We start from the raw sequence: 14,129 nt of genomic DNA, 5'->3' as shown, positions 1-14,129 counted from the left end.
CCCTAAGAAGCCAAGTTATAACGGATTTGCATCGAGGCCATTTAGGTGTCGCTAAAATGAAGGCAGCAGCGCGTGATCGGTTCTGGTGGCCCGGGCAGAGCGCGTGCATAGAACGCGCGGCCGCCGCGTGCGCAATTTGCACGCAGCTACGCCCCGCGCCCCGCCGCGCCCCGCTGACGCCCTGGGAGTTCCCACCTGATTTTTTTTATAGAGTGCACCTTGATTTTGCAGGCCCGATTAATAATAATATGTTTTTGATAGCTGTCGATGCTTATTCAAAATGGGTTGAGGTTTTTGACGTTAGCAACGGGTTCGGTTCGGGAGTTGTCATAAATTGTTTATGTGAGTTGATGTCTAGGTTCGGTTTAATAAAAACAATTTGCACAGATAACGGCACATCGTTCACGTCTACACAATTCGCAGCGTTTTGTAATTCGAATGGTATTTCTCACGTCACGATCCCTCCATACAATCCGGCAAGCAACGGTCAGGCAGAAAGTTATGTAAAGATTTTTAAAAAAGCTTTGAAAGCCATTCTTCTAAGTGGTGCTCAAAAAAAGGAGCTAAAAATGAAAATACACGAATTTTTGTTTCAGTACCGAAATTCTAAACATTCATCCACGAACCGATCACCGGCGGAGGTTTTATTCGGTAGGAACCTACGATGTAGATTGGACTTAATGAATCCATTACCCCGGGATTCATCCGATGCAGCATTGTGTGAAACAGTTCGTAAAAATCAGTGTTCGCAGATGCAGCAGTACCGTGGCAATAGGAACATTATTTTTAAGCCGAATGACGTTGTTATAGTGAAAGTGTACCAGGGACAAAGAGCGTTTTGGTCTAAAGCGTTGGTGAAGAAACAATTAGGGAAATCAACGTATTTAGTTCAATGTGAAAAATCGGACCGCTTAATAAAACGACATAAAAATCAAATATACAAGTATAGGGGGGAGGAAGATGCCATAGGGCAAACTGAACCGGAAAACCAAGATGTTGCCCGACCGGGGCAAAAACCCTTCACCCCCGATAACATGCCAGCTATAGTTATAGAGGCTGCTCCAGCAAATACTCCTCAAGTGTTAGCGGTACCATCGGCTGTGGCGGCCCCAACGGCGCTCTGTAACCTGCCCGCTCCGGCTACGACACCAGCGTCATCGACCACGACAGAGTTAGAGGAACCTTGTAATAATGATTCTGCCAAGGCCCATACGCCGCCACTACCGGCATCGGAGACGGTGCCTAATGAACCCGCGGGACAAAACGCGGCCCCGCGAGAGACCAAACGCGCACGAAACCTGGTGGATTATAAACCATTTTTCTAATTTGTTCTTTTGGTTGTTTAAAACTATAGGTGGAGGGATGTTAGGTTTAAGATATTGGGGGTAGATAAGATTTTCTCGTCAGCCGGTTGCACCCGGCAACAGGCCTGTCAGTCGGAATATAGCCATACGATAAACGACCGTGTCTCATTTCTCGGCACCCTTTTCCCTCCAAAATAACAAATGTACACTGACAACAAAATGATATTTTGATCATGTTCTTTAGTTATGTCAGTGTATGTTTAAATTGGCCTATATGACAACATCAACGCACAGAAAAATATAGGTATATACGAGTAGGTATGTAGTTAAATTATATTTCACTACTCCTGATTAGACAGAACAAACTTTGCATTAAGTCACACAGTTTTTATCAGCCGAAAGTAGTTTTTGCAAAAAAACAAGCTTTAAATTAACAGATAAGATGACATTTTTATTCAGGTTCTTAAAACCTCCATGGTTATTGAAAATTTCAATTTGAAATACATAACATTTAGAACAGTACATATAGATTGTTATAGAGAGCTTGGTTTAATTTTGCGTTAAATCTATTAAAAACGGGTCACTCATGTATTTTAGAATACGTTTTTAATATATTTAATATGTCTGTGTCTCACGGAAGTTTTGTAAATTTTTCGTTAACCTTACTTTAAGCAACCGGTCAGTCATCCCCTACTAAGCTCTTTATTAATATGCATATTATACAGAACGCTTATGCAAATACATTTTTTGCCGCTCATTGAAGTAAATTTGCATTCATTTGAGGCCTCGTTTTTGATGTTCAATGGTACGCATGAGACATAAATATTTTTTCGCATTGTTTTTCGGATGGCACCGTTTTGCATAAAGAGTACCCGGTTCATCGTTTTATATATCGAAGGGTAACGATGCACATTACTTTTTCGATATTGCCGTCTTTCATCAAAATGGTGAAGGTGTAGAACATTTGAAATTACCTTTTTTTTCAGTTTTGCGGGGATTATTTCGGATTACCAGTGTATATTATAATGTCGGGTCATTAAGAATGAACTATTAGTTTTACAATGCATGTGCTCGAAAAGTGAGTTTCCCACGGAGCCATATCATGCGGAAAGTACTACTTTTTCGCACTAGTGCTTTTTGTTTTCAATTTTTTTTACAGTACATATGGTGCTACTTTCTCGCACTAGTGCGGAAAAGAGCACTTTTCGTGCATATGTCGAAAGTTTAAAGGGCCATATGTACTGTAAAACGTTGTACGATACACGTGCGAATAGGTAATTCGCAACTCGTGTCGATTTAAAACACTCCTTTTAATAATTAAATTTATTTGCCATGATATGATATGATTTGTGATCCGCACTTGTTGCATAAATAGCTATTATCGCAGAGGGTAAATAATAACAACCGTTTCTGCATTTAGTGGTACTTAATGCAAAGTGTTTGACGAAGACTCTGTAGCAGATTATATATCCTTTCAACATTAACAACTAGCATGTATCTATACCTCGGTTTGACTTGTAGCTTTATAGGTTAACGCTTGCGGAAAATATTAATAAATGAAGGTGAACTGCACCCAGGTGCTCATCTGGTTCTAAGCAGATTGCTTTCAGCTTGCAACGCGTTGAAATGCAAATTCCTACCAGATGCATACTAATATTCAATAAAGAAAAAAAGTGACCGGTCATATCATTATAATTAATTGTGATTTACATAAGTATAGTTTGCTAAACTTATTCCGAAAAGGATGACTCACGCTAGACCGGGCCGGAACTTCCGGCGCTTAGTTTTCTATGGAAAGTACCACGTGATCACAGATCCACCGTCATAGAAACGGGCATGTCGAACGCCTCGGCCCGGGCCCGGCCCGGTCTAGCGTAAGTCATCCTTTGCTTATTTCTTCCACCTATCTTATTCTGCAACGGAAGTTAAGCATTGAACTCTAATTCAAATTATTTAGAACTCAATACTTACCGCAGGGATCGACGTTACGGGACGTTAAGTAAATCATGTGGATATTGTAGCTTGATTTTTTCTATCAATATTGATTGAGCTTATTTTAATGAATAACAATGTAACAGCAAAAGATATATATATATATAAAATATATATATATATTATTTATATATTATATATATATATATATATTTATTTAATATTTATTTAGTACTATATATTAGGGTGGTCCTTATTTCTCGATTTCTGAAAAGTGAATGGGGCACCTCTTTAAATTGTTATTTAGCATGAGTTATTTCCACACAATTTTTTTTAATTTTTTTTATTTAGTTTTAGAGGTCGCTACCGAAGGTCAAAGTTTTAAAAAATGTAAAAAAATATAACAATTTTATGAATCGAGCCAACTATTTATTCGTGCGTTTTTGTTATAAAATTTTGACTTGTTAAATGAAATCAAGTGCCGTTGCCTACTAGCGATGCACTGACGCGTCCTCCACCCCCCTCTCACACCCCCGCGATGCGACCGCGTGGGACGATCTTCAGTCCATTTTCGTTATTGTGAGAGTCTGCACGTAATCCTCAAGCGTATCGTTGTGAAGTATTGTAATGGCGTCTACAAGCAGTGGAATACGCGTCTCAACGCGAAATACAACTAACATCTGGCTTATAGGCCAGTTAACACCAAGTTTGAAGCAAACAAAATTGCCGTCAATACGTGAAGTGCTAAGTTTGTTTTTTCACTTTAAAACCGATGAAAAAAAAACTATAAGAGAGTCTGCGACGGCGACCGCCCATTCCGTCTTGACCATATGGGAAAAAGCTGCAATACCAACAAGATTAAAGAAACATGTAATAGCCAAAATTGAATACCACTTTAAAGAGTGGCAGAAACTTAAAAAAAATAAAGAAAATGCTTCAAAACGCTCCGCTGTAACAGAAAAAAAAGAACAAGAATGGCTAAACCAAATAGAACAATTATTCGACATTGCGCACGCGAAAGCCTTAGATATGATGACTATCGAAGAAGATAAACAATTCTTACTGCAACAACGCGTTAATCGGGCAGGCATTATGACTACAGTGGACAAAAAAAGTTTACAGAAAGAGGCTCAAAATTTAAAGAAAGAAGCAAACCTAAAAAAACGCCGCAAACGCGAAGAACAAAAAATTCATGCTCTGCGAGGAATACATAACTTTTCATCTACATCTAGCAGTGAAAATCCCACGCCAACACCTGACATGAACGACGAAGCAGGGCCCTCAACACTTCCAACACCGCCACCACAAAAGCGAGGAAGAAAGCTTTTGATTGATCCCCACGTAGCGGCGAGTCTTGATGCCGCTAAATTAACTGACAGGAAAGCCACTATCGTCTTAGCATCTGTTTTAAAAAAAACTTGTACAGAACCTCAAAAGTTCAACATTAATCGTTCTTCGATTCGCCGGCAGCGGATAAAGCATCGTAAAGTCATAGCAGAGTGTCTAAAAAAAGAATTTAAGCCCGATTTGCCCTTAACAATACACTGGGATGGTAAACTTATTGAAGATATAACAGGACATGAAACGGTGGATCGCTTACCAATATTAGTGTCTGGGCATGGAGTAGATCAGCTGTTGGCAGTTCCTAAACTTGAACGCGGAACCGGTGAAGCATGTGCCTCTGCTGTTCATGAAACAGTACAGACATGGGGATTAAGTGACAAAGTTAAATGCTTATGCTTTGACACAACGGCAGTTAACACTGGACTGCGAAACGGATGCTGCGTTATTTTAGAACAAAAAATGGAGAAAGATATGCTTTGGCTCGCCTGTCGCCATCACATAATGGAAATTATGTTAGAAGCCATCGCAAATCAAGCCCTTGGTCCATCTAGTGGCCCAGAAGTTTTGTTATTTAAAAGGTTCAAAAAGAATTGGACCCATATTAATCCTAAGGATTACAAGAATGTTATTTCTGATCCCGAGTCTGCCAAATATGTTGAAAATATCTCTTCAGGAATGATTTCTTTCGCACAGGATCAATTGCGTGAATACCAACCGCGTGATGATTACAGAGAGCTATTAAATCTCACAATCATTTATTTGGGAGGTATTCCCGACAGTGGAGTCGCATTCAGAATGCCTGCAGGCCTTCACCGTGCTCGTTGGATGGCAAAAGCGATGTACTGCTTCAAATTATTTATGTTTCGGCATCAATTTAAAATGACCAAAAGAGAAGAAAAAGCAGTAAAAGATATTTGTACTTTTACTGCCGTCATATACGTGAAGTATTGGTTCGAAGCACCTGCTGGGCAATGTGCACCACGAAATGATTTGAACCTGCTGAAAGACCTCATAACATTTAAAAATATTAATCTGGCGATGGCCAACGTTGCTTTGAAAAAGGTTTTAGGTCATTTATGGTACCTAAGTGAAGAACTTGTTTCATTTGCATTTTTCGACGACAAGCTTCCGATTGAAGTAAAGAAAAAAATGGTGATGGCACTAAAAAATGAAGGGCTGGAGTATTGTCCCAAAAGAATAAGCCTAGACGCCAAACATATCATGGAAAAAGATATTGAAGACTTTGTGACAAGTAACTCTTTAAGGTTCTTCCAAATACTTGGCATTTCATCACGGTTTTTTAACAAAGATGTTGAAAATTGGGAAGGTGACGAAGACTTTAAAGCGGCAAAAAAAATAGTACAATCCATGCGGGTGGTAAATGACATCGCAGAACGCGGAGTGGCATTGATGGAGGAATACAATAAGCTATTAACAACTAATGAAGACCAAAAACAGTATTTGCTTTTAGTAGTAAAACAATTCCGAAAAAAGTACCCCAACGCCCAGAAATCCACCCTTTTATCGTAATTTGTTATTTATGTTGTTGTTGTGTTATGGATACCTGATTGTGTAGTTGATTCAGATGTCCATTTTAGAGATTATAACTGCAATCTTTAACACTTCAGAGTTTTTTTTACAATAAATCTGATTTTGCATGTAATACGTTTGTTTAATTTTATTTCACAAAGTTCAAGCTGCGGTAGCGACCTCTAATTATTGTCCAAAAATTATGAAAAAAATACTCTTACCTATTTTAATGTTAAATAATCAAAAGAAATGGTGCCCCGTTAAAAAATCGAAAAAAAATTTTTTTTTGCCATATAAGGACCATCCTACTATATATTTATGTATGCTAGTACATATTTATTTTATTGCATAATGCAATTGATGTATTTTAGTTATTCGTAGACGTTAATATTGTAGTTTTCCTTCTTAAATATTATTGTACGTTCTGTAAGTTTGTCTATCTATCTAATTCGAATTTTCCACTCATTTACTCTAAGGTTAGCTGGAAGAAATCCCTTATAGGGATAAGCTCGCCTTTGTACCTAAATTTATATGAATTTCATGTTATCAATTTTTGTTTTGTACAATAAAGTGATTTACTACTACTACTACTAAAAGAAACAAATCGTTTGAAGGAAACATTTCGAAGCACGACTTAATGGATAAACCTGAAGTGATGGTAATTAATGATGCAACAGATTAATAACAAGGGACTAAGTCAAAAGGCGAATTATAAGTAAATCTAAGCAAGAAGGCGGGGGACGGAAAATGAGAATGTCACGTTGTAATCGGATGGTTGGCAACCCTAGACGAGACGTTGATAAATAGTCGTCCGTAACGACACGATGCTCTGTAGAAACGTCATGAAAGACTAGCGGGCGGTTTCCAAAAATATTACGTTGTATCAGCAGGATATCAGAAAAATATAAGTAATTATATTTCCATATACCGGGTGGGCCCTGTAACAGGAGCAATAAATTAACCTTTTGAACGCCAAGCATTGACGTAACTCGACGTGACACCGCAATGAAGCAAAATAAAACCTTAGAGAACAATAGTGATTACAAAACAGGATATCGATATTTTCACTGATTTCGTTTTTGACATACTTAGATTAGAAGAACCACTACACAGGTGTTTTACAATATAATATTAGATAATTCTGGCTTTTAGCTCTACTAAAAACCTTTAAATAACGTATTTAAATATCAAAATGTACTTGTAACTTCCACTCAAATCTCTCAATAATGCCACATCACTACTTGGTGGTGACGTCAGGCATCGGACGTGAAGTGCCGTCATGGGCGCACGGAACACTGATAAGCGCGCGTTACTCAGAGATGTGCAAACCCGTTGTCGATTATTATTACCTACTAATTAGCAAACTGCAGTATCGTTACAATAAAATAAATGCATAAGGGGTTACATTATCACAAAAGGTCAGTACCGTCTTTCAAACCAAGTTGTTTAAATTAAGCACGAAAACAAGTACCGTAACAGCACAAATAGCAGTTATTTTAGCAAAAACAACTCCTATTACAAAATGTATGGGATTAAGCCATATCTATTATTGATGGCGCTAGCGTGTTTGTCGGAACTGCGCGAAACGATTTCTATTAGGAGATTGTTACTTTCATATAATAATATTATTCCTCCATGACTCGGTCACATCACTAGGCGACGTCAAGTGCCGTTTTTGGCGTGGCTAGCTATGCTATTTACTGGGTAAGTCGTATTATAACATAATGTTGTTTTTTTTTAACCTTCTATTCATAGTTGAATTGTAATAAAGTTATACAATAAAGTAGAAGGGCAAAATAAAATAATGCAAATACAAACAAAGAAATATAGTTATTTATTAAAGAGTCTTTGATAAATTAAGTTTGGACGGCAAATGACGTCGGCGGCGTGAGTGGCACAAAATGTCGACGACGTGATTTACCGTCTTTGGCGGTCAAAAGGTTAAACTGTAGGGTGTACTCTTCAAACTCATCAACACTTGCGGCTTTTAAAAGTACCTAACTTGTGTTTTGATTTTTAGTACGCTATAAGGTTTATTCTAAGACACAATGTAAGTATTGCGAGTTTTGTTATATTTAAAGCGTGATAAGCAACGTCAATTTACAGTGATGATAGCGTACATTGAAGATTGTATGAAAAATAGTAAGTGTAAAAACATACATAATTTTTTTAAAGTTGTTAAACAAAAGTGTTATCGACTATCGTTTGAGGAGTACAATATAATTATTATATTTTAATTATTTAAACGGTATAGACGGCAACGTCAATAAAAGTAGTAGAGTTAGCCCAAGATAAGTCTGCAACAATTTTGATGGCACACGCAGTGCAAGTGTTGTTTTAAATGTCAAACTTCTATGAAATTATGACGTATAAATAACGCACTGCGTATGCTATCAAAATCATTGCAGACTTTCCTTGGTCTAACTCTACATGCAAAAGTAAAATATCTGCTACCTTCTAGTATTTCGCGGAGGTGGCCATATTTTAAGTCTCACCTGTCCAGTTGTCTGTAATCAAATATTGCAAGTTAAATTTGACTCACTTTCCGGTTTCAGATGAAGCTGAAAATTTGCATACATATGTAAGTCAGGTGATAAATCAAATATTATGATACCATCGACCTGACCATTTTTATTCCTTTTAATAAATGTAGTTTGTGCACCTTCGTTTGTATATATCGTTTGCATATAAGTAATTTAAACTTTTTATTCTAATAAGTAAAGTAAAGTAAAGTTAGTGTACAAACAAAATCAATGGACTACATTTAGGTACTTTGTGTATTCAAAAGTAACGCAAGTGGGTATTTATGTACAGTCGCCATCAGATATATCGGAGCGGCCAGTGTTCACAATAAATATCTGAACATGACTCTATTGTTTAGGCGTTAGAGTGATAGTTCAGATATTCTTGAGCACCTCCGCCGCTCCGGTAAATCTACTCGCGACTGTAGAAACTCATTTGCTTTATAACACAGATTTTACATATAGTTACATTAAAAAATATATCGCGAATTTCACTAATTATTGCCATCGTACCCTTTTACAAGTTCAAAGCTAGCAATACTGGGGAAAATTATTTACCCGTCTAAACGCAATTACGTATTTACTTTTTTTAATATCACATCGGTGGCAAACAAGCATACGGCCCGTCTGATGATAAGCAGTCACCGTAGCCTAGGGACGCCTGCAACTCCAAAGGTGTTACATGCGCGTGGCCGACCTTTTAAAAACCTGTACACTCCTTTTTGAATAACCCCATACAAAACATAAAACAGACTGCACAGAGTTGTTACAATGTGAGTGTATTGTCAACATATCTTAGTAATCAAGACTTTGTATATATATATCTAAATATAGCTAAACATGTCTAGAATAAGCTCCTCTACCATTCTCGATCAAAATCGTAGGCGGCTATCAAGTGTTCTATATATTGAATTACTATGGGGCGAGAAGATTGCGCCATAGTTCGTGGGCGGTACTTCGTGAACTTTTACGAGTGCCCGACTGAATCACTTATGTCAGCTTCAATCTCGTACGCTCATTTTCATCTGTACGGTATTGGTGGTGCTCCTTTTACTAATTTCATATATGATACCTAATACTATAATACTAGCCATTGTGTAAAATATCTGCTTATATCTGCTAGCGAAATAATTATTTGGGATTTATCTCGCTGGTATCACTAATTACAAAAATTAATTACTTATAAGCTGTCGTCACAATGTCTGAATTTTGGGCCACTTTGTACACAACAGTTATAATTATGAGACTCTCCAAGAGCGGCGAGTTCCAAAATCCGAATATTTTGTTTATACACAAGTAGTAGGTAGTTACGATACCATATGCTTTTATTTACCTATTAAATAATTATAACTGCAAATTGGGACACAAAAATACAACTACATATTTGACGATGTGTTTCCTCCTCCACTTAATTTTTTTTTACTCGTAAATGTAAGCTACATGTATGTCACGTTACATGTTTCCCCTCAGATGGGACCTAAAGTACAAAAAATTTGTTAGGGCTGCGAACTATATTAGATAAATTTATAATTGTCCACCAAACCTAATTTAGTTGATATACCATTGAAATTAGTTTGTTTTGTATTACGCTACTTTAGAGTTTGTTTTTCTTAAAAAGGAAACAATATTGGCGACATTTAGCAACCAAAAGGGTTGAGTGATGAACTCTTTTATAGGATACTTTATGAATATTCGCAGTTAATGAGCCGTCCCAGAAGGATAACGTAATATTCCGGGGCCAACAACTCGTGAAAGGGTAAGATTAATTACTGGCATTTTTGTTTTTGACACTAATTTTTCAAGAAATATTGGAACCTTTCGCTTGCTTATGCAATAGTTCATTTTAAGCGTTTCCTATTCGTTACCTATCAAATTATCGTATCATATCTTAATCTGTCCATTTATCCAAATTTACCTAATTAGTCGATAAAACATTTCCGATCCGTTTGAAAATGTTATACTAAAAGTCAATAATGCTTAGCGTGACCGCAGTGAACAACAATAACTTTTAAAACGTAGCCATAAGGAAAGTAGTTAATAAGATTATATCACCATACCAATCTGTCCTAAGACTAACGGAATAAAACAGTGCATTTTGTTCAAACACCACATCTACTTTTTACGACCATTTGGTTCGGTTAATATGAGTAGGTATAAGTTCTATAAATTCCATAATCTCAAGTTCCATAAACATGGCTCATTTTATATAGAAATTTATACAGTAAAAAGCCCATTTTAATTGTTCTTGATTGTATTTAGAGTGATGCAGTTAAGAGTCACAAGAACCTATCCGTCGCCATACAATTGAAGTCACGCTTTCATTTTAAAACGACATGCTGAAATAACATTAAAATTGACATGAACATTCAAGTAACATCTATTCTATACAAAGAAAATAGAAGAATATATTTTCATTGTATTACAGTTTTTAGCAACAAAAATGAATAGGTAACATATATATGATATATACCATATATATATAGATACCTATATACTTACATATAATACTACAAATGTTCATGCCAAGTTGCATGTAATTTCAGCATATTGACTATATGAGAGCGGCTTTTTGGCGGTGGGTTCTTGTGACTCTTAATAATTTTAACCAAGCGTATTAAGAATAAAAGTAAAAAACCGTTTTAAGTTAAAACGAGTTCTCCTTAAGTAAGACAATTTTTTCTAGATGTCTAGGTAACAACTCGTTATGCCTAGAAATTACTTTTCTAAATGCCTGAGTTAAAACTACCTATCTACCTACTTAAACATTTCTTTAGTCATACCCAGTTTTCATAGTGCTGTGCATTGGTGACAACGAGAAGAGTTAACTACTATTCAAAAATGAATTTCAGTTTAAACTAAAAATTATTTTATCAATATAGGGCATTTTCTATAAAATATACAATGCAATTCTCGTTCTCCTTTTATCCTTTCTGGTGATATTTCCTATTCTTTGTGAACCGACCAGCTACTTTTTGCTTTATCGGTTTTTCCACATAATAATGTATCGTGGTTTCGTGGTATGGTGGCGTGAGAAGACACAATTTGTTACTAACTGGACACAGCTGAGCTCAGGCTACCTACATATAAGTGTCCAAAGAAGATGCATTGCTTTTTAAATTGATGCACATTTTACCTTATAAAAATAAAATGCACCAAATAACATTCATTGTGCTAAAAATAACTAAATATTTTATGAGTCAGGAAAACTACTCTGTTATTAAAAGATTGTTTTTATTATAAAATAAAATATAAATGTAGGTAAATTTCTATATAATTTTAGCACAATTGACCAATTATGTTCCAGACTATATAAGACTAAGGGTAACACTAATTTTAATTTAGTCTTTTAATCTTTTGTCGCAAATTTTCGGAGTTCTTTGAGGTCCACGAAGCTTCACCATCACTTCAGATACAGGTTTCAGCTTCTCTTGTGTAATAATCTGGAAAATAATAATTTGAAAGTACTGTTACCCAAAGTCGATGTTTTAAACTGACTTCAAATTGAATATTTTACTCGGATATCGAATCAATTTCGTTATTTATTTTCCATTGTACATCGTATGGTAATTAGATTTTCGTGCAAATATTCCAACATTTTAAAAGTAAATGATACATACTGGACTCTTTTGATATATGACCCCCGTAATGTGGTTTCCCCACAGGATCTGGAGCAGGAAGGGGCCGGTCTCTTTACCGGTCTCGATCATGTGGAGCTGCATCCTCGCGTCATGTGACAGGGCGTGCTCTACAAAGTATGTTTAAGGTTAAAAGTACCTAAGTTTGGCACAAAAAAATGTTACCAGTTTATTTAAAATGGCTCACTGTAATTTTAGTTTCTCATGTAGGTTATGTGGGTAAGTACAGTCTGTGTACACTAAGTTTGCATTGACTTGGTATTACTGCATTCATATGCCATATCCATACTTATACTTGGCATGAAAACTTAGCATACTTTAATAATCTGTTTTCATAGTACTACTTGTAGTACGGTCAAAGTATCATTGAATATGACTCTTTAGAAACCCTGGAAACTGTCATAAGCTAAACGTAGTTACTTAAATCCAAAGCTTAACCGATGGGACTAATTTAAATATTAAGTTCCAAATAGGCTTAGACAATATGATTACTGACTACTACCTACTCGCTATACAAGCCTTTAAAAAGATTTTAATGCAGCATAGGCTGAAGATAATGATAATGATTTTAACAAAATATACTTACTGACGCTGACTGAAACGGGAGCGTTCAAGCGTTTCGGAGGCCAATCGCCGGGACGATGGCGAGGCGGAATAGCGAATTCGGATGGTCGGTCGGCTGAAGCAACATAAGCAACTTAAGGAACAAGCTTTACTTATAATAGAAAAAAAAACATCATACGCTCGAGAAGGTAGATTATAGTTGTGTTTTAAACTGTAATCCACATTTTAGACGACGGTATTAAAATTATCATAATGAAAGACTTACTTATATCGCTCAGGTCGGTGTTTAAAGACATAACTTGCTGGAAGCACCCATTAGCTCCCTCCAGAGATTTAGACCAGACGTCGAATGAGTGCTCCGAGTGATACCGTTGTCGTATGTAGATTCCTTTCTTCTCGAATAGATCTTTTGGGTGTGGTGCTATGTGCGTCGCGTTCATGAGCCATTGAAGACCGGACTGAAAAAACATGTTTGAGGGAATGTCATTCACACTAGGCAAAAACTTAGACCCAACTTACGTTACCTGTAATTTACCTTCCTTTATTTTATTTACCTTTAATTTGTTTTTATTGTCATTCAAGGCTAGTGCAACGCAACTTGAATGTAAAACTGTATTTAAAGTGATTGTTGCATAGTCTTGTGCGGAAAGACATCGTCTTCTCATTTCAAAGTATTTTTTTTAACACGAACTTATAAATATATGAAAGCTTGATACGCTTTTGCTATTTTATGTCGGCATGTCTTTCCCTTTTTTTGTGGCTTTAAATCAATATTTTTTTTTTTTTTTGCGCTGATGTGACAACAACAGTCAGGGTACAAAATAGTTCCCACTCACCTCTTCAATCTCACTAAACTCGACTTCATAGCACGGCACCTTCTGCTTGTCAGGAAACATGGCTTCAGGCACGATTGCGACCACATACCACGTTCCTATTATTTTCTGAAGATCGAAGTTTGCGTTAAAACCGTTGCATTTTGTACCGTTTCCCGAAGCTTCCACGTAACTTAAGCCGACTAGTAGTAAAACTGTTAACAAAATACGGCACATTTTTAATGTAGTATCTTGATGCTATAGAACAGATCACTAAAGTTTGAGTCGCAGATTGGCGTAAAGACCTATGAAAATATAGAACGACTAGAGAAGAGTTAGTGAGTTCATAGACTGTGTAATTCTTTAGAATACTGATTCAATATTTTCTATTGCAGTCATATTAATAAAATAGAAAATATATAACTTAAGTAAGTACGTCCTATAGAATTAATACTGCTCGTTTTAGTAATATTAAAATACGATATG

General features: G+C 36.3%; 1 protein-coding gene across 2 annotated transcripts; it reads right to left on the bottom strand.

Moving 5' to 3' along the window:
• Window positions 1-11,924: 11,924 nt before the first annotated feature.
• On the bottom strand, window positions 11,925-13,911 carry LOC134747111 (uncharacterized). 2 transcript variants are annotated; one of them, XM_063681692.1, is made up of 5 exons: window positions 13,668-13,911; window positions 13,097-13,289; window positions 12,854-12,964; window positions 12,250-12,377; window positions 11,925-12,072 (listed from the first exon to the last, which is right to left on the bottom strand). In XM_063681692.1, exons 1-5 carry the CDS (start codon window positions 13,878-13,880, stop codon window positions 11,971-11,973), a joined length of 747 nt encoding a protein of 248 aa, XP_063537762.1. In that variant the 5' UTR covers window positions 13,881-13,911; the 3' UTR covers window positions 11,925-11,970. The 2 variants fall into 2 exon arrangements, with proteins under 2 accessions (XP_063537762.1, XP_063537770.1); XM_063681700.1 differs by having other exon boundaries at window positions 11,926-12,072; window positions 12,854-12,946; window positions 13,668-13,909.
• Between the last annotated feature and the right edge of the window lie 218 nt (window positions 13,912-14,129).

The sequence above is a fragment of the Cydia strobilella genome, chromosome 1 (genome assembly GCF_947568885.1).
Source record: "Cydia strobilella chromosome 1, ilCydStro3.1, whole genome shotgun sequence".
NCBI classification, from domain to species: domain Eukaryota; kingdom Metazoa; phylum Arthropoda; class Insecta; order Lepidoptera; family Tortricidae; genus Cydia; species Cydia strobilella.
This window is presented reverse-complemented; position numbering and strand designations above follow the sequence as displayed.

Bases quoted from the DNA above. Each gene is read 5' to 3' on its own strand.
- LOC134747111 (XM_063681692.1), bottom strand. From the start codon at position 13,880: ATGTGCCGTATTTTGTTAACAGTTTTACTACTAGTCGGCTTAAGTTAC. The intron at 13,290-13,667 runs GTGAGTGGGAAC...ATGTTTTTTCAG, and splicing joins AGTTTAGTGAGATTGAAGAG to TCCGGTCTTCAATGGCTCAT. The intron at 12,378-12,853 runs GTAAGTATATTT...CATACTTTGTAG, and splicing joins TCCCGTTTCAGTCAGCGTCA to AGCACGCCCTGTCACATGAC.